We start from the raw sequence: 18765 nt of genomic DNA, 5'->3' as shown, positions 1-18765 counted from the left end.
GCTCGGTCGTACCCTGGTGCTCTCCACAGGGGTCTAGAACCTCAGTGTCCCCTGCACACATGTGCTGACTGCTACCACATCCAGGGGTTCGACCCTCTCAGGATGATCTCAGGCTTCTTGGACTCCTCGTCTCTGTCCCCTCCTGTCCTCTTGGTTTCGTGGACAGATAAAACCCACAGGAATAACCCTGCGCCTCTGCACCCACAAGGCAGGGCCGCGTCTCTCCATCTGCAGCCCACGACACTAGAGCAGACGCAGCGATCCCTGCAGCCCGAGGCAGCGGGGCAACTTGGGGCAACACTGGGGTAGAGTTAGGTCACGGGACAGTCATCACCTGGGTGAGCCCTGCACAGGCTGAGGCGGAGAACCACGGTGCTGGCTCCCGCAGAAGCCATACACGGGTCCCCTGGCCTGGCCACTCCCGGGCTCCCAGCCCACCACCCGGGAGACCCCACACCTCCGCAGCAGCGGAGGCCTCTGAACATTTGAAAGGCCCTACAGGACTTTGCTAATCAGGCACAAGGAGTCCAGCTTCTTGTTCTTCTTTGCCTAGGACGTGACGATGAGGGAAGCAAGAGCCCTTCCATCTTAGCCGGTTCACGGTTCCAGTCGGTTCCATTTTAGAATTTCTTAGATCTGATTCCTTATTTGTTTCATCTTGAAATTCTCAAGGTCTTCATTCCTTTAAAAATCCAGCCTAGATCTAATTCCCACGCCACTAGAATACCCTTGATCTCATTTCTAATCAAGTCCACCTCAGAACTCTGGAATCCAGTGAGGGAAATAGGTGTGGGTCACGCCCAGCCACGAGCATCTGCCTGTGCCCGATATTCCTCCGTCTGTCTTTCTGAGTGGCAGCTGGAAGCCAGGCACAGACATGGGAACTGAGGAAAAAGAACCGGGTGGGGTTGGGTTGGGGGTGGTTAACACTCCTAAGTAAACAACGGCACCGTGTGCTAAATCCATGCGACATGTTCTCTAAGTGCACTGTGCACCAGGCACACGCATGAGATGGGCTGGACCCCAAGGCCTGAGGCCTCGGGTTCTCCTTCAGGTCTGTAGGGTGCACACACAGGACGGGTGGGTTTGCCCAGATCTAAGGGGTTCGTCCGGAGGTGGGGTTGTGAGTGCTAAACCCAGGATAACAGATTCTGGGCACAATGGGGTGGTTGAAACCCCTCGAGTCAGGCATTTTTCCCTTTAGTACTGGGGAGCCAGGGCCTCATGCACGCTAGGCAAGAGCTCTGCCACCGAGCCACAACACGCCCCAGTCAGAACCCTGTGCCCACTGTGAGCTCATCTTCCCTGGGCCAGGCTCTGAGTTCCAGCAGGAGGGAGGACAAGACTGGCTGGCAGGGGGCAGGTAATCCCAGGCCAGGGGAAGTCAAGACTTCCTGGGCAGCCACACCCATGGGGTCTGACGCCCCAATTCTGCTGACCTAGATGGGCTCCAGAGCCCCCCACCCAGCACAGCAGGACTGATTGGCCCAACTGGGTGGAGCGGGCCAAGCTCATCGATATGAGGGGCCAGTTTCCCAGCAGCCCCCAGCCGGGCACAGCTGAGCTACAGCTTCCGTGAGCTGCAGGGTATTTGGAATAGGGCTCAACCTTGGAGAAGTATTAATGAAAATGTCACAGGCACTAAAGTCAAAGCAGATGTGAAGCCGGCTACACGGGCAGACACAGCTGATAAGAAACAGCCCAGGAGAGAACAAAACCTCCTGAGATTAGGTCAAGGGCAGACCAAAAAGAAAAAAAAAGAAAAAAAGGCATCGGGGGTCCCCCATGGCAACTCGGAGAAACGCTGTCGCTCCCGTGGAACAAGCTGACATTTCTGTGCTGCTGCGTTATATATTGACATCCCGACAGGGCAGCGTGTGGAGGGCTCCACATCAGCAAATAAATATTACGTCTCCATCTTCAGCTAAGCAGAGCCACGGTGCATTCCTATTACTTCATGTGGATTAACCATCTGGAAGTTGAATCAAGCCACAGAGTAAAGAATGGGATCCAATTTTGCATTCACCAAAATAAGCCGTACTAGTCTCAATTTATGGCAGATGGTTATGCAGTCTCAGCGGGCCAAAAAAATCTCTCTGCAAAAGAATAAAGTTTATGCCAATTACTGTAATAGGAACCAGCACCACAGCCGTGCGGGCCTGGCTGAGATGGCAGACAGCGCCGTACAGCTCGTCAACTACAGGGGGCCCGGGCCACGAGGGGGACCCCGCTAATTCATTAAGATAACACGAGAGGAACGGAGCAGGGTGAGCCATAAAACAGAAATATTTCCTTGCAAAGGATGGGACAGCCGAGAGGATGGGACAGCCAAGGTGGAGTGGCTGATATGGGGACAGGGCCTGGCCATGCTGCAGGCAGGGTCAGGGAAATGGTTAACTGAAGTGGGGAGGTGACCTGGTGGCCGAGGACTGGGAGGACAGCGATTCAGTTCTGGGCTCCTCTGCTTCATTCGCCTGCTGAGCATGGTCTACTCCGCGGCAGGTCGTGGGTAGGCCCTGAGCCCATGATGGCCTGGGCCACCGACAAGGCGGGCATCTCTCTCTGGAGCTCCCAGGTGGGCCGAGACGGTGGCACTCAAGGTGTCTTTGAGAATGTGGTCCTTGGACTGAGATCCAGGATGAAGAGGGGAAAAAAGGGCTCCAGGCTCAGAGGTCGGCCTGGGCTCTGGCCTCAACAGGAGTAAGGCCCTCGTGGCTGAAGCTTGGAGGTGAGAGGTGGCAGCCAGGCAAGGACGGAATGGGTGGCGGGGACAACACGTCTGTCCGTCCTGAAAGCCATGATGGAACGACAGGGCCTGCCTTCCTTCTGAGGGTTCTGGGCTACAGGAGGCTGAGCACGGCTTCTTGTCCTGAGGGCCTGTTTTGTCAGGCGATGGAGGTGGTCACCCCACTGCCCAGGTGGCGTCAGGGTGTGATGATGCCCTGTGGAAACCGGTGGCTCTGACAAGATGTCCATGCCCTGCGGGGGCTGAAGGGAGCTTGGGACACATCAGGCTACAAAATGACATCAACTGTCTCCTGCAGGCCCCTGGTTGTGTCTTTAAATCTCTGTTTGATTTCAAAGTCGCTGGCTTAAAAGACGCTGGTATTGGGGGCTCTCCCAGGTGACCCTCTGTCCCAGCTCACCCAGGACTGTCCTGGCTCTAGCATCAAAAGCATGGCTGCCTGGGACACCCCCGACCTGAGCCAACCCACAGGTCAACCAAGGGCAAAACCCGGAACTGCAGGGATGCCCGTTGTTGCTGCTGTGATGGCCCCGACCTCCCCTGGCCAGGAATCAAGGTGCAGAGGCCAGGACAACTGAGGGTCCACTGCTCAGCAAGTGGACGTGGCGAGCGCTGGAGCTAAAGCCCCATGTCCAGGGTGGCTTCTGGGGGAGAGCATGGGTATCAGTCGTGCCTGCTGAGCTCTGGCCTCTCTGGACTGGCTGGCCAGACACCGCCTCCTGCTCCCACCCGGCCGCCCTCTCACGCAGGTGGCCCAGAGCCAGGGCTTGGCCGGGCAGTGCAGCCACCCTGCTCCCCGACCCCCCAGGACCCGGGGCGCGGTGCAGCCCATGGACAGCCTGAGGGAGAGAGGACTGGAGCGGGGAGCGAATTCCAGAGCAAGTGGGAGAAGCCACCGCCCAGGGCCCGGCTCTGACATGTGCGGGGCGCTCGCCAGCAGGACGCAGGCGCTGACCTCAATCGCACAAGTGGAAAATCTGAGCCCGGCGGCTGGAAGGGGCTGGAGGAATCCTGACCCCCCCACAAGCCCCCCACCGCCCGTCGGATTCCTGGCTCCCTGGAGCAGTGAGCTCACGGGCCACCAGATGCTGACCCGAAAACCTCATCCCGCGAGGAGGAGGCGCCCGCAGCCACATGGGGGAGTGAGCTGCAGGCCTCACGGGCTGAGGGGTCTGAAATAAGGATCTCCTGGGGGTGGGGGCAGAGCTGTTGGGGTGGGCCAACTACCCAGAATTCCACCTGCTCCTGAGACTGCCTCGTGGTTCCCCGAGTGTTCAGCGTTGGAAGCTTCCCCTTGCAGCAGGCAGGAGGAGGACCCCTCCAGCAGGTGCTCTGAGAACCACCCCTAGGTACGTGGTGGCAACAGGAGGCCAGGGTATGGAGAACCTGACCCCCCACATTCCCAGCAGTGACACAAATCAAACTCAAGGGGCAGGATCCCTGCCTACCAAGGCGGCCTGGGTGGAAGCAGAAGGCAAGGGGCACTGAGGGCGCCACCGAGAGGGACACGCGCACTCCTGGCCTCGGGAATAGCCAGGCGCAGGGGCTGCTCCTCAGTGGTGTCTGGACACAGGGGCCCAGGGGGACTCTTCACCACAGGGCTCGGCTCACACCCACCCTTGGGCAACGCCACAGCCGAGGCTGCTGGCTGTGCCCTTAAATCTCCGTTTAAATCAAAGTCTCTGGCTTAAAAAAATGCAGTGAGGAGGCCATGGTCCCGGGTGGCTCTCGGCGTCAACCCTGGCTCTGCCACTGTCAGCGATACGACTGCGGCACTGACCACACTGACCTGTGCCCGTTTCTGCATCTGTGAAGCAGGTGACTGACGGCGCCGATGTCTAGGGGCTGTGGAGATTCCGGAGGCACGGGGCTATGCTTGGTGCCTGGCACACAGCAGGTGCCGGGAAGAGCTGGGTGGGCCCGTTTGGTTCTTTGTAATCTGACGAGCTGAGACACCGTGGGAAAAACCTAGAAAAGGGGCCGGCAAAGGACGGCCCTGAGCCAATCCAGCCACCGCCTATTTGAGTAGCTTCACTGGCGCAGAGCCAGGCTGGCTCCCTTAGGTCATGTCCAAGGCTGCTTTGGTGTCACAGGCAGGGACGAGTAGCACCAACCAAGGGTCCACGACCCACATTGCCCACACTATTTATTATCTGGTCCTGTGCAGAAAAAGCGCATCGCCCCCTGACCTGAAGGAGTGGGAGCTCCACGTGGCTGCTGTGGCCTCCCAGTCCCCCTCTCCTGGAAGGCCAGCAGCTAGCACTCTGGATGGAAAGCACTCACAGAACCTCATGGTGGCCTCATGGGCCATGGGAAAGTGGGGACAGTGCTGGGGAAGCGCTGTCAGTATTCCGGGCTACCCGAGGCGAGCCCCCCCCCCCCCCCCCCTAGCACATACGGTAATGAACACCGCGAGCCTCGTCCCACTCCAGGAGCGCCCGCCCTCTGGAGTGCAGGGCAGTTCTGCTCATCAGCAGGTGGTGTCAGGACATATAAGGGATCAACAGGGCGGAGCCGTCACAGCACTTCAACGCTTCTCAGAAACCTGGGGAGTAAGCAGAGCCAACCCAAGGTGGGGTCTCGGGGACTCGGGAAATGCCTGGCCTGACAGTGCCCTGTCAGGAGGCGGGTCACCAAGCCCGGTGAAGAGCCCAGCACTGGCACCCAGAACCAGGTCTGTACCCTACGGAGGGAACTGGACATTTATGAATCTGTCACCAAGCAGAGCATCTAGAGATGAACAGCTGCAGACGCTGGATGAAAGAAGGGGGAAGGGGGGGCAGGGGGGAGGAAGAGAGGGAGGGAGGGAGGGAGAGATGGGGGGGGAGAGGAGAGGGAGGAGAGCCTAACTAGCCAGAACTGTCTTTACTTCACTGAATTTCCTGTGGCAAGGCTCTGTCCACATGTCCTGATTCTGCCCTCTGACCTGTGGTGGTCTCGCTGGGAAGCACGCTGAGAGCCATTTCCATGGACAACATGTGCATCGAGAGTGGCCTGCTTACACTTGAGACTTATGTGCCTGCGGCCATGAGGCTGGTGAGCACCCTGGCTCAGCCTTCCCAGGAGCAGAAAGAGGTCACTGGTCCTGGTTGTGCAGGTGACAGGGATGCTCTAGAAGCTGACGGTGGAGGAGTCTGATGAAGGTTACCTCACAACACCCCATCTGGGGGCCTGGCAAACCAGACCCGGCCTCACTGGTCAAATCCAGCCTGTGTCTCACGTTTTGCTGGAACAGACACTGGCTTACATACCACCATCTCTGGCTGTTTCTGCACAGCGAGGGCAGAGCTGAGGAGCTCGCACAGCCCAGATGGCCACAGCCCGACATATTTACTGCTTAGCCTTTTGTAGGAAGTAGGTGGACCCCCATCAGACGATCTTCGGATGTTGTGGACCAGGACATACATGGCTGGCAGGATTCCACCTCCATCTGAGGGCGTTTTGGGAGACTTGGGGACGGACATGGACTTCTGGCTCGGCAGCCAGTCTGTAGCGAGGTTACTGACTGCAGCAGCGGTACATTCTGGGGGTGGAAGATGGCCTCAGCAGTCTGGCTTAGGACTTCCTTAGTCCCCGACCTGCCTCGCAGGTGCCTGGAAATGGAGGAGGCAGCATGGGCGTGGCTTCCCACTTCTCTTATCAACTTTGTCCCATCAGCCACTGAGTTACCACAGCCTGTTGGCTGCTGAGGTCGGAGACAACAACTCTTGATTGTCCACTCAGCCCACAGGACACAAAGAGGCCTGGGCACAGGTCAGCAGATAACTCTTGTGGACAAAAAGGAGCAGGTCCAGGAACAGAGTTTCCAACAAGGGAGGTGACTCTGGGGAACAACTGTCACACCTGCCCTTGAGGAGTGCCCAAGCTAATGTGGGACAAGACACTGGAGACTTAATAAGCTGCGTGGGCTGCGGCAGCCCCGACGGCACCCCAAGACAGAGGAGGTTTCCTGCGGGAAGCGGCCCTGGCTGGCCCCGGGGCTCTGAGGAGTGGGCAGGAATCACGGCTACAGAGACAGCGTGTCCATTTCAGGGGTCTTCCAAGAAGAGAGGGCAGCAGTCCTCTGAGCTCTTTGCCTGTGCTTTGAAAAAGGGGCACCTGGAACCAAAGCCAAGACAAGACAGGTGGGCCAGGGGATCTTTTTAAAGGTCCCTCCTCATGGGACTCTAAGCTGCAGCCAGGATGGAGCACCACTGTGTCACGAGCTGATTATTTCAAATTGGTGCCTCCAGCAAAACAGATCAGTTACTCAAGACATGGGACCCCAAAGACCCAGCTCTCGACAATGAGAAGAGCCCACCTGGGATGGGGATGTTCTTCTTTTGTCCAGGGACACATTTTAACTTGGTAAGAGAAATGTGGGGAGGAGTCACGAAGCAGCGGTGCCCCTCCCGGGGAGGGCAAGCCACCCTGGGGGAGCAGCAGGGCCAACAGAGTTCTAAAGTCTCCTTTGAACAAAAAAGCAGCCCACAACATGACGGTGTCAGATGGGAGGAAGGATGAGACACAGGGTCAGCATGTCAGACGGACGGGTACGGATTCTTGTGGCCTGCCTGGCCTTGGGGCTGCTGGAGAGCTGCACTTCCCGCTTCTTCTAGTGCCGTCTGGGAAGAGGACTGGTTCTGAAGGGCACTGCCGCTGCTCAATGTCTCCAAAGCAGAAAGCGTGACCCCCGAGCGGCACTGGCAGCGTTCCTGGGAAGCACCCCATTCCCGCAGGAGCTCCAATTCAGCAGGACAACCTGGAACTTGGCCTTGGCACTCTCCCTCCCTCCCAACCACCCCAAGTCCTCAACTCTACAGTCAACAGTGCCACCTAGAAAAAACACATTCTGGAGCCAGAACTTCTCCTTTCTCTGGCACCCAGGACACCAAATTTGAGGGTCTAAGAACCAAGTGTGAACTCTCTCCTTCCAGATAAAGGATCACAGAACTCCCACACCAGGCCCTTGCAACCAAGCTGCTAGGACAAGATGGACAAAAATGCTGGTGGAGTCTCTCGCTTCCTCAGAGGAGGTCAGTGCAGGAAGCTGGGCTTCAGATTTACCAAGCTGAAGAAGGGCCGGGGAGGTCGACTTTAAAAGCCATTTATGATGCGCACAAAGACAGGAGATCCAAGTGAGTTCAGTAGGAGGCGGTTTGGTAAATGAGTGGGACAGGAAGAGAGCGCTGCCATTTGTTAGAGGCCGCGATGTCTCAACTGGCCCTGGTAGCCTTGGGGCTGGGGGTCCTGACCTCCATTTCCACATAAGGAGTCCAAGATGTGAGGAGAAGCCAGGGGTGTGCTGACTGTGCTGTGGCCCAAGAGCTGGCTCCTGAGGCTCCTTGGGTCCCTGCTGCCTTGGGCCAGACGTCTGCTTTCTTGTCTGTACCATGACTATAGTGTCTAACGTCCCTTTCTACCATCTCTTGCCTCTTACTCGACTATCACGCTGACTTGGAATTTATCTGTCCCTAGTTCTGTCGCCCATGTTGGGCTGCACAATTCCTTTTATTCATCTTAGACCCTCTAGTAATACTGAGTGCCGGACCCATGACTGCTTAGACCGACGAGAGCATGAGCGACAGACCATCACCATGAGCGCACACACCTCATCTGAAATAGAAAACCAGAAGGCTCACCTCGGAAATCAACCCGAACACTCTGGAAATGCAGCAATCTGTACTGAATCTGTTCACCCTCATGCCCACCTCTCCCAAGGCTGCGTACTCTAGAAAGCAGTTAAAACCACAGAACAGTCATCGCTCATCCAGAAAGAAGAGACCAGAGAAGACACTGTCCAGAGGAGAGGCGAATCAGCCCCAGACCACAATGCCACGATCTTGAACAGTCAGGATCTCACTTCAAAAAAATATTCTCGATTTCCATATTTCCCCCCACTGGAAAAAAAATGTTTTAAAAACCCCTTTAGTTTACTGCTGAGCTTTTAAAGACAGAAAATTATTTCAGAAACCAAGAGTAACATCCTAGTATGTCACGCGTACCTTTCCAGAAGAAGTTTGCAATAAAAACACAAAACCCATTTCTTCCCCTTTCTTTTTCCCAGAGTGGGAGTGCTGCACACCACAAAATTCTAGAAAGACCCGTAGAGCGGGCTGCAGCGTTCCGCACCAGCCGAAGCATCAGGGAAACAACCACTCGAGCACACAAGTGGCATTCTGTGATCAAATTTATTTTTTGTTTAAATTTCATTTACTTTGTTTTACTGTAATTTACACAAGAGACTGCCAAGTAAACTAGGTATTTTACATTCACCACACATTCCCTCAAATCTCCACAGTTGTTAGAAAGACATTAAAATCCATGTGCCGGGCTCTCATTTCCATGTGTGCCCAAGCTCCCAACGAGACTGCAGATGCCAGCAAGAGTTAGGTTTGTTAGGAGAGAGGCCTGGACTCTCCATTCCACAAATCAGCATCGCCTTCCTCGCACCCGATGCTCTGCAGGTGACGATCACGCTCTGACAGACCCATTACCCTCAGAGCCCCGAGAGGAAACATGGTCTGTATCCTGAGTACGCGGAGGACGTTTGAGACGCGGGGTGTGCTTCTGAGGTACCAGGGTCTCAATGCGGCAGCACTCGGGTCGGGACACAGGACACGTGGGAAAGCGCAGAGCAACAAGGGCAGGACTGTCAGCAAATCGGATGACTACCGCGCTCTGACGGCAGGCCGGGGTGGGGTTAGGAGGAGCAGGGGGTTACAGACGACAGTTTGTGGCCTGAAGGCCTCAAGGATATCACTGCACTCAAGCTTCCAGGCCTGACAGGGGAAAAGCTGCATCCAGACAGAGAAAGCGGATAAAGATCTAACCAGCCACTGCTCCTTCTTTAAAAAAAAAAAAAAAAAAGTGGCAGTGACGTCTAACCAGCACTTTCCTGATGCCTCCTCAGGGAATGTCACTGGGTGTCCTACTAGAGAGCAGATCCAGAAGTCGGGGTCACCAGCCCCCCAGGGCCCCGAGCGGCACTGCACCATCCCACCTCGAAGGCAGCCCCCCATCCGAGTGCACTGCCACACAGAAAGAGCACACTGTCACCCGGCCCCGCCCGGCCCGGCCGCGAGGCTTCTGGACCGTCCGCGCGGTCTCTGCATTAACCCCAGAAAAGGGCCGCTTCAGAAATGAGACCCTGGGAGGCGCTGGCACCCAGCCTTTCTATGCGGCCTCCGATACCGTTCAGACTGACTTCTTTATCGAGCCTGAAAATGTTCTAGTGTTTACTATAAATCACAAATTGTCATCTTCATTTTTCTAGGTTTGATGTAGAAAAATACTTGAAATTTAAAATACAAAACTCCAATAAAAACCAGAAAAAATTTTTTAAAAGGATTTTCCCCTCAAACTAGTAAAAACTGGCCTGTAACTTTACTCCTTATTTAATAGATATCATCAAATTTGGCTGGAAGATAATGACCATCCAGAAATAAATAGTTATAAATACATTCAGAGTTGACATTCCAGATTCATGGGAGTACCAAAAAGTTTTGAAGGAATCTCTCTGTGGGAGTCTGCTGCTTATGGGACTAAAATAAAAATTTATAAGAGACTGATTTAAAAGAACAGAAAAATAACAAAAGGCTATATATGTTGGTCCACAGCTTGACATTTATGAAACATACCAGCTCGTATCACATCGCAGTCAATTTGTCCATTAATGGTTTTACTCTGATAATTATTAAAATCTGTTCCAGGTATATATACTGAAAATATTTTCTTTTGCATTCTTGCTGAAGATAGATACAGTACGTTGGAGAAAGTGTACTAATCCCTTCAGGATGTTTGTATGTACATATATACACACACACACACGTGTGCATCCGGGTCTGCAGCTCTACATGCGTTCTATATACAGCCACAGACACACACACACACACACACACAGACACATGTGGCTGGGAACCTGTGCGTGTGTGTGCGTTTCCACAAGCACACGTTGGAAACTTCAACACTGCAAGACACTGGTCAGATTCATCTTCACTCGTCACTGGCTGCACTGGTTCCCCTCACTTGACCTTGATTACGTAACTGCAAGAAAAGCGGAAGACAGTGAGAACGCGTTACCACACAGGGGACGAAGGACAGCAGCTTGTCCCGCACACTCACCAGAAAAAATCTGTCAATGTGGCAAAACTTTTCGCAGAAAATTTATCCCAACTACTGCACCTTAAAATTTTACTCTGTTCAAATAGATTCTGGTCTTACTAATGGCATAACATTTTGTTTCATGAGATGGAAAATTAAATTAGAAGCAAAATAAATCACAGAAGCTTAGCAGAACTTAATAACATAACAGTAACCCAAGAAAAACTTTTAAAAAATGAACACTATATAAAGAGAGAGCTTCTGCAGAAGCCTGGGAGAGGCGCTCCATTCTTATTGGTACAATCACCCCTTTCCATGGATGGGCACCCCAGTCACTGCTTAGCACTGGGAGCAGCAGCTTACTAAGGAGGAAGCAAAGAGCCATGGTGGAGAGGGGAGCCCCCAGCCCCCGTGAACATCGAGGTTCGGGGTTTGCCCGGGAGAACGGGCCGTCACTTCTGTTTCCCTACACTCATTCCAATGTGCGGTCCCGACTGTGGTATTTATTCTTATTCCCCTTTTAGGGCAATCTGTTATCTGGGCTTATGAGTTGTATTAGATAAACAAGATCATGGAAATCTTTTGCTATTAGTTAAAAAAACAAAGTGCATTTACACAGAGAAAAGCTAGCTCAGAGGTAACTGAAGGTCAACCACGGAGGAGCGCTCTGTGATGCACAGAAACAAATCTCACCTAATTTTTTTAAGGGAATCAATCACCAAGGCTGGCCCTTACAGTATGGGGTGAGGGCTCTTTGTTTCCTCACTAACCCCACAGGGCCCTACTGAGCAGCAGGCCAGTCACCTGGCTACTGAACTAGCCAGCTTCCAAGATGATGCCTGCGATAAGCAAGGGCACAGGCAGCTGGCTCCTGATGTGGCACTAAGGGCGAGCCCTGACAACTACACTCCACCTGAGTCTCACAGTGTGACAACTCAGGCGTTCACTGTCTGTTTCTAAACTATCTATCTACTATATTTTAAAAATAAAGCCACATTTAACACTTGGTCAGAGCCCCTGTGCTCAGCAAGTCAACTCCCCCTTACCAACAGGTACAGGTTTGAAACATTCTTTTTATCCAGGTCTTCACTTACACAGTGTGATATTGTCTCTGACCCTACAGGGGACTCATCTAGACATCAGCAGCCGACGTGCCTCGGACGGTACCCTTCTTACGCATCTAAACGTAAAATAAAATCATGAGCTGCTAAAATCAGACTCTGAGTAGGGGTTAGTAAGCAAGAGGAGAAAGAGGACCTAGATGAGCTAATGAGGCGAAGGCCACCTGTTGACAGCCATATCCTCCTGTGAGTGAAGTGCTGAGGCCCCGCCAACATTCCTGGCCTAAAGACTCTTGCAAGAAAGAGGCTTTCCTTACAGACTGAAAAATCTGTGGACCTTGTATCATCTTGTATCTGACAAAGGCCTACAGACTGACAGGAACTGATCACAGACACTGATGGTACATGAGCCGTTGTCAATACAATGTGACAAACTGCCCCTAAGTGTGGTTTATACTTTTGTAGTCCCCAGACCAGGCAGAAGCCATGGGGGCAGGAGTTGGGGGGGGGGGAGTGGTGGAACGGGACCTCTGCTGCTTCTGAGACCAGGTCTCTCAGGTTCTTTAAAGCAAGGTTGCTGAAAGGAAAGTGAATAAAAGCAGCAAGCAAGCCCAGATACAGGATGGCAGAGAAGCGAGGAGGGAAGGATCAACAGAAAGGGCAGGTGTTAACAGCAGACTACAGACAGACAGACCTCAACGAGCAAAACCAAAGAAAATGTCATCAACACACTGCGTCCACCCCCCAGAGGCCAGCAGGGAACAGGGGGGACACCTGCCCCAGGAAGCCCTGCAGGTGCTGGGCTGAACCCCAGCAGCTCTGTGGGGGCCCAGCCTCCTAGGTGCCAGGCCTTCTCTACCTGACCAAAACCTGGTCACGAGAAAACGAGGGGATTCTGAAAGACCTGTGAGTAAGAGCATCACAATGCATCGGGTGACGCCACCAGGCATCGGGAGGCAGGACCTGAGGGCAGGGCAAAATCCTAAAGAGCACTTGAAATCACCAGGCCTCACGTGTGCGTGCGCCCCACCATCTGAAGATGCCCAGACCCACTCTCATGGCAGCAGAAATGCCACGAGGAACAAGGCACTCCCCGGTGACTGAGAGCAAGAGAACTTAGGTAGGACTCCATATCAAGACGGTCAGCTGTACGGGACTCGGATCAGCCTGGCCACGTGGGTGCGAGGATGCAGGGCTCATCACCTGGGGCTCTGAGCTGCTGTCTCCCCCACACCTTCTGGAACCCCATTTCCAACCCACATGTCACAGACTTGCGTGGAGCAGCAGCTGAGCCTGCAGGGCCACTGCCACAGATGGCAACCAGTCACCAGTTCCCACCGGGGGTCCCGCCATGGGTTCAGGTCATCAGGAGACTGAACTTGCACAGGCAGCAGGAGTGGAGAAGAGATGTTGCCGAGTTCTATCTAAGAACTTCCCTGGGACTCAGAGCCCAGGCCAGGCGGGGAGGGCTGCAGCCACCCGCTGGCCAGCGCTGCCTGCTCTTCTTCATGTGGGACAATTCTTCAGTGAAACACCCAGAACCAAGAGAAGGCCTTTTTCCCAAGGGCTCAAACCAACAGAAACAAGCTCATTTTCTGTTTCCTCTGGGGGTGGCAAAGCCTCACTGGCAATGGCAGAGCTATGCCACGAGCCTAGGTAAATGCAAGCCAGCACGCAGCTCCCCATGCACAGGACACCAGCTGCACAGAGGGGCCAGAGGTGGACAGCAGTGTCTTCGCAGCCTGGGACACGTGGAGGAGGGAGCGACCCCAGGCAAGGCAGGAGGAAAGCAACTGAACCTGGGCGGGGTGGTGACAGATGCTTCTCAGAGGCAGAGAAGGCACCTCACTGTTGAGAACAGGGCACAAAAGTGGGCAAGAGGCAGGGAAAGGAAGAAGGGAGGCACCCACGACCTGCTCTGGCCTGTTTACCACCCACGGCCAGCGCGAAGGCAAAGGCCTGGGGAGTGCCTGGACTCCCGCATCTCCTCATCCCACCCAGGACCCGGCTCTCAGAGCCCTGCCACTGAGAAGGAGAAACTAGGGCTGATCTAGAAACCAACTCAACTATGATGTGATCCTATGGCAAAATACGCTCCAAATTTCAAACAATCAACCTAAAAAAATTTGGAGCAAAATCCATTCATAAGTTGGAGTCTGCCTATAGTTTACTTTGTGTATAAGATAAGGTTAAGACATTTTATTGCCTTATAAAGAAAATATGTCCGAGCCCTCTCAGAAGGTTTGTATAAAGCTAATTAGAAGCAGACCTGTTGTAATCACCAAAAGTAAGCAATTTTAAAAACAGATTCTTTACAATGAGATGTGCCAGAGAAATAGGTTCCCTCTGTGCCAAAGAACCTGACATGCGGCCACTCTCCCCCGGCTAAACTAGGCTCCCCCTCACCCGCGGGAGTTGGTCAAACACACGCGCACCTGTGGACTTCCAGAGCTGGGCCTGCTGGCAGGACTCGAGGTGACCACATGGAAACCACTAGCAGGCCTTAGACATTCCTTGGGTTCGTTTCCCCTCTGGGGCCTTGCTGCCAACTGCAGACAAGCGTGGCCCAGGGCAAAACCAAAACCAGACACATGCAAGAGGAAGCCAGGGAAGAATCCATCCCTGAGAGAAAGGAGACACCCACTGGTGACAGGGCTGCTGCGGCAAAGGGAGGAGCTGGAAGGGGCTCAACCCTAACCCAGCAGGCTGACCTCCTGCCAGGGGTCCCCAGAAGGCACCCCAAACTCAGAACAAGTCAGCACTCACTGCAGATCGGGGAGGGAGGAGGCATTTCTAGATCAGTGACCACACCAGCCTTACCTTGTACACAGAAGAGGGAATCAGGACTTCAATCAGCTATGACAGAAACTGAGCCAAAGGCTCTCGCTTCTGACAAAGGGACTCTAAAAGGACTGAACTAATGTGACAAGTCCTTGTTCCCTCTTCTGTTAGAGAAGTAATGCATGAGAAGAACTACAAAACCACTGGGCAGTTCACAGGTGACAAAGTCCAGATCCAGAAAGCTCTAGTCCACCTTCAGGAAAGATGATCAACAAGAGAGGAGTCAGAACCCAGGAAGCAGGCATTAGTGTCTAGAAACTCCACTGTGATGCAGACAGAGCAGGGAGAGGCTTCAGGAACACTCTTCCTAGTTCTAGGTCTACACAGTTTCAGACAGGGGAAATGAGGGGATTCCCGTAGAATGGCAAGTCTTACTGTTTCTAGTTCTTTCTGAGTCTCGTCTTCCATTCTCCTAATATCCTCCATTGTCAGATCAATCCACTTGTCGATCCAACAAAAAAGCTGGCGATGAAAGTTTGTAAATATCCTTTTTTCTTGCTTTTAAAACAAAGAAGAAAAGTAGCATAAGATGGCAAAAGTCTGAGATTAATGACACACTGACGTTACATGTCCCAATTAACCCACGAAACTCACATTTTTAGTTGGTTTGAAAAGGCCACCCTATGAAGCCTAGTGGAAATCTTAATTCCACCCTATTATCATCTTGAACGGCAAAATAGAGAAAAATTTCTCTGTGAAGTGGGAAATGATCTCCCCTGGCCGAGGGGTAATGATCTAGTAGAAACGAGAAAAAAAAAAGTGGTGTGCACCACCTGATCCAGCACACTCCTGCTGGACCTGATCTATTTTTACCTTTTCCTAAATGTCAGTGAGCAAAGGCCGACAGGATATTTTTTCTGCTATAAAACCACACATTGTCATTCTTCACCTCTCTGCATTTCAAGGGAGTACTGAGAGGTGGCACAGAAAAAAATGGACTGAGAGAAAGAGAGACCTGGGTTCCTTGGAATAAAGAGGTTTTATTAAATTTAGAATTCTTAGACACTCACCACTCACTAAATTTTCAGTGCTACGTTACTGCCACTACACACACATAAGTGTGTATGTGTTATATATATATATATATATATATATATACATATATATATATGGCTTATATACATATATATGTCTATATAAAAGCCACGTATACTATAATGGTTTTAACTGCTGAATGACTTAAGCTGTACTCAATGTTCTTGAGAGAAGCGAATGAAAACAGTGAGTACTGCTGAACAATCTTCAGTTTTTCTAACTTTTGTCCATGAACTAACTTTATCGATTACATGTGCGACTTCTGCTTATCGAAACTGGCCTGCTCATCTAGTCCTCCGCCCTACGAGGAAGGAAGCCAGTGTTCTCGCAGAGCCGGCTATGGGCCAACAGGCAGCGGGCACTGCGGGGTCCCCGTCCTGCAGCTATGGGGGAGCAGACATAGCTAGTGGTGGGAATCAGAAATATAACGGGGGCTTCCTTTGAATGATAATGAAATAAACATTCATACTACAGAAAAAGTAAAGACCAGGACACTTTCCTGGTTCCTTGTGGATTTCTAATCAGGTGCATTCTGTTGTTCATTTGCTTTCGGCATCGAGGTCTGAACCAGGGCCCCGTGAGAGCTGCACAGCGCTCAACCATAATGGGTGCTATGTAAGCGCAGCTCCGCGTCCTCAGAGATCTGAACTACCTATACGTTGCTTTCCCTTTAGTGATAAGGACAAAAAAACAAAAGCCAATTAGGATCTGGGTCCTCAGATCATGTAAAGTTAATTCAGAGTGCCCTGCTCTCATGAGCACCTCTAGGGACCCCCACATGAAGGCACAGTTGTGTGTGTCACAAAGACGGGGTGGGGCAGCGGAACCTTCAGGAGGCAAAGCCTACCCACTCTGGCACCTGTCTTTGTGGTTTCTAAGGATAAAAAGGGCAGAAACTGATTGCACAAATAATTTTCATCTCATAATGGAGGGATAAAAAGTAATAGCAGAAAAAAATCTCCCCCCAGTAGCTACCTCAAATCTGAACCTGGTCCCAAGGCACCACGTTCTCAACAGATGTTACCTTCTGAATGAAGTTCTCCACTTTGCTCTGCAAGCCCCACCACTTGAACTTGATGGTCACTAGCTTGTAGGCACACATCCGAGGGCAGTCAGTGTCGTCTGCCAGCTCCTTCTGCGTGAGGGAAATTGAAAAGGAGAAACGTTAAAACCAACGGTTGTGCGACACCAGCACAGACATATGTGAAGAAAATCAATCACAGTCTCGAGTGTTTAATTCCAGTACGTGGAAATTCAAAATCATTTCTGAAAAAGCAGCAGCCCAACCCCCCTGCTGGGAACAGTCCTCCCACAGACCAAGGGACTTCCATCTGACCTCCAAAATTCAACGGGCATGCTGCTGGGCCTCAACAGCTACTCCTCTCCAGATGCCTTATTAAATACCAACCTCTACTCACATCATGTCAAAAGTGAGCTTTTACTACATATGGATCTTCCTAACGCCAGTACCACACAACCACCTGTGGAAGTGGTGAGTCACAATAAAATGTCAAGGACCTTCAGTCGTCTGTGCATCTCCGAACACTGGCCAGTGCAATGGCACTGCTGATAAGCTGCACAGATGTTATAATATGGATTTTAATTTTCACTAATGATTACATCTCCCAGCTTAAGTGGTGTAGCCAGGGAATGAAACCGAGTCTTGTTCTGGACAACAGGAGTGTGAGGAAAAGGACGAGAGAGAGGTTCAGGGATCAACTGGATTAAGAGAGTCAAAATATAATGTCTGCAATTTATTTTCAGGAGACGACAAGAAAAAAGCAATTAGCAGCAGAAGCCACAGATGTCAGTCACCCTGCGTTCAAAGTATGAAAACTTATTCTTAATGTGTAGGTTTCACCAAAAAATAATTTAAATACCGAATGCAGCCGGGTTCCCTGCTCTCATTTCAGTTTTCGGGATAGTTTTGAAATTTCTCACTAAATCACCGTCAGGGGTGGCAACCTGTGGCACTTGTGCCTTCGACCATTAGTTACCGTGGGTATTTTCAGGAGGGGGCTTGTGTGTTCATTTGGGTCCGCTTAGTGGAAGGGTTCTCATTCAAAGTGGTGTGTGCGGGAGACCCAAACAGTCCTGAGCAGGTCCAGAGGCTGGGACAGGCCCCTGGCAGGAGGCCAGCCCCATATTCCTGCCCTCGGGGCCCCCAGTCTACTGGGTAAGGAAGGCACATAGCAAAGAAAATGGGACACAGAGGCCGACTGCAGGGATAGTCTGGGAAAGGACAGTTCCCCAAGCCTAATCCCCAAAGCTGGTGGCCTGTGAGACCATAGTAAACAACAACAAAAGCCCCCAAAATGTCATATTCTGAGGATTAAATAAAGCAGTACATGTTCCATGCTTGGTAGGACTCCAGGGCTTAATACATATTAGTTTCCTCTCTTCTTATTTGTTAGTAGCTTAATTTATCTATTTATTCTTATGTAATGCTGAGGATTGAACCTAGGGCTCTCCGCAGACCAGGCGAGTGCTCTACCACTGAGCCCCTTATCTGTGACTTTCAATCTTCACACAAGTTTAACCAAATTCTTCTTCATCCAAGTAAACAGTTCGAGTCACGTGCACTGCAGGGACCTCCTGCAGAAACTAAATCACCAAGCCCAAGGTGGGTGCTCCCAAGGTGGGAGCACAACAAAATGCCAGTCACACCAGCTGCCACCGCTGCTTCCTCTTGTCCCAAACCACTTGGGCATCCTGCTCTCAGAACTCTGAATGTGAGCGAAGGTCCTGTCACTCAATTGATTTCAGAACAGGAGGAATTTCCAGATCTTTACTCAAAGACCTCAAGGCTATCTTTCATTTATTCGACTATAGAACCACATCACATTTCCCCAAAAGTAGGATGTCCCCATATTTATTTTATTTATTTTTTGTACCAGGGATTGAACTCAGGGACACTCAACCACTGAGCCCCATCCCCATCCCTATTTTGTATTTTATTTAGAGACAGGGTCTCACTGAGCTGCTGAGGGCCTTGCTAAG

The 18765-nt window shown here is 52.0% G+C and overlaps 1 protein-coding gene across 1 annotated transcript in view; it reads right to left on the bottom strand.

Annotated features, from left to right (window-relative positions):
• Nucleotides 1-8897: 8897 nt before the first annotated feature.
• Nucleotides 8898-18765, bottom strand: part of Pitpnb (phosphatidylinositol transfer protein beta) — a 63903-nt gene continuing 54035 nt past the window's right edge. The window contains exons 9-11 of the mRNA XM_027955874.2: nucleotides 16790-16900; nucleotides 15106-15228; nucleotides 8898-10771 (exon numbers count right to left, since the gene is read on the bottom strand). Of these exons, the coding sequence (XP_027811675.1) occupies nucleotides 10721-10771; nucleotides 15106-15228; nucleotides 16790-16900 (285 nt within the window). The 3' untranslated portion in view covers nucleotides 8898-10720. The remainder of the gene's footprint in view (nucleotides 10772-15105; nucleotides 15229-16789; nucleotides 16901-18765) is intronic.

Source organism: Marmota flaviventris, chromosome 1 (assembly GCF_047511675.1).
Source record: "Marmota flaviventris isolate mMarFla1 chromosome 1, mMarFla1.hap1, whole genome shotgun sequence".
NCBI classification, from domain to species: domain Eukaryota; kingdom Metazoa; phylum Chordata; class Mammalia; order Rodentia; family Sciuridae; genus Marmota; species Marmota flaviventris.
The sequence above is the reverse complement of the archived record's forward strand: the minus strand, read 5'-3'. Positions and strand labels throughout refer to the sequence as shown.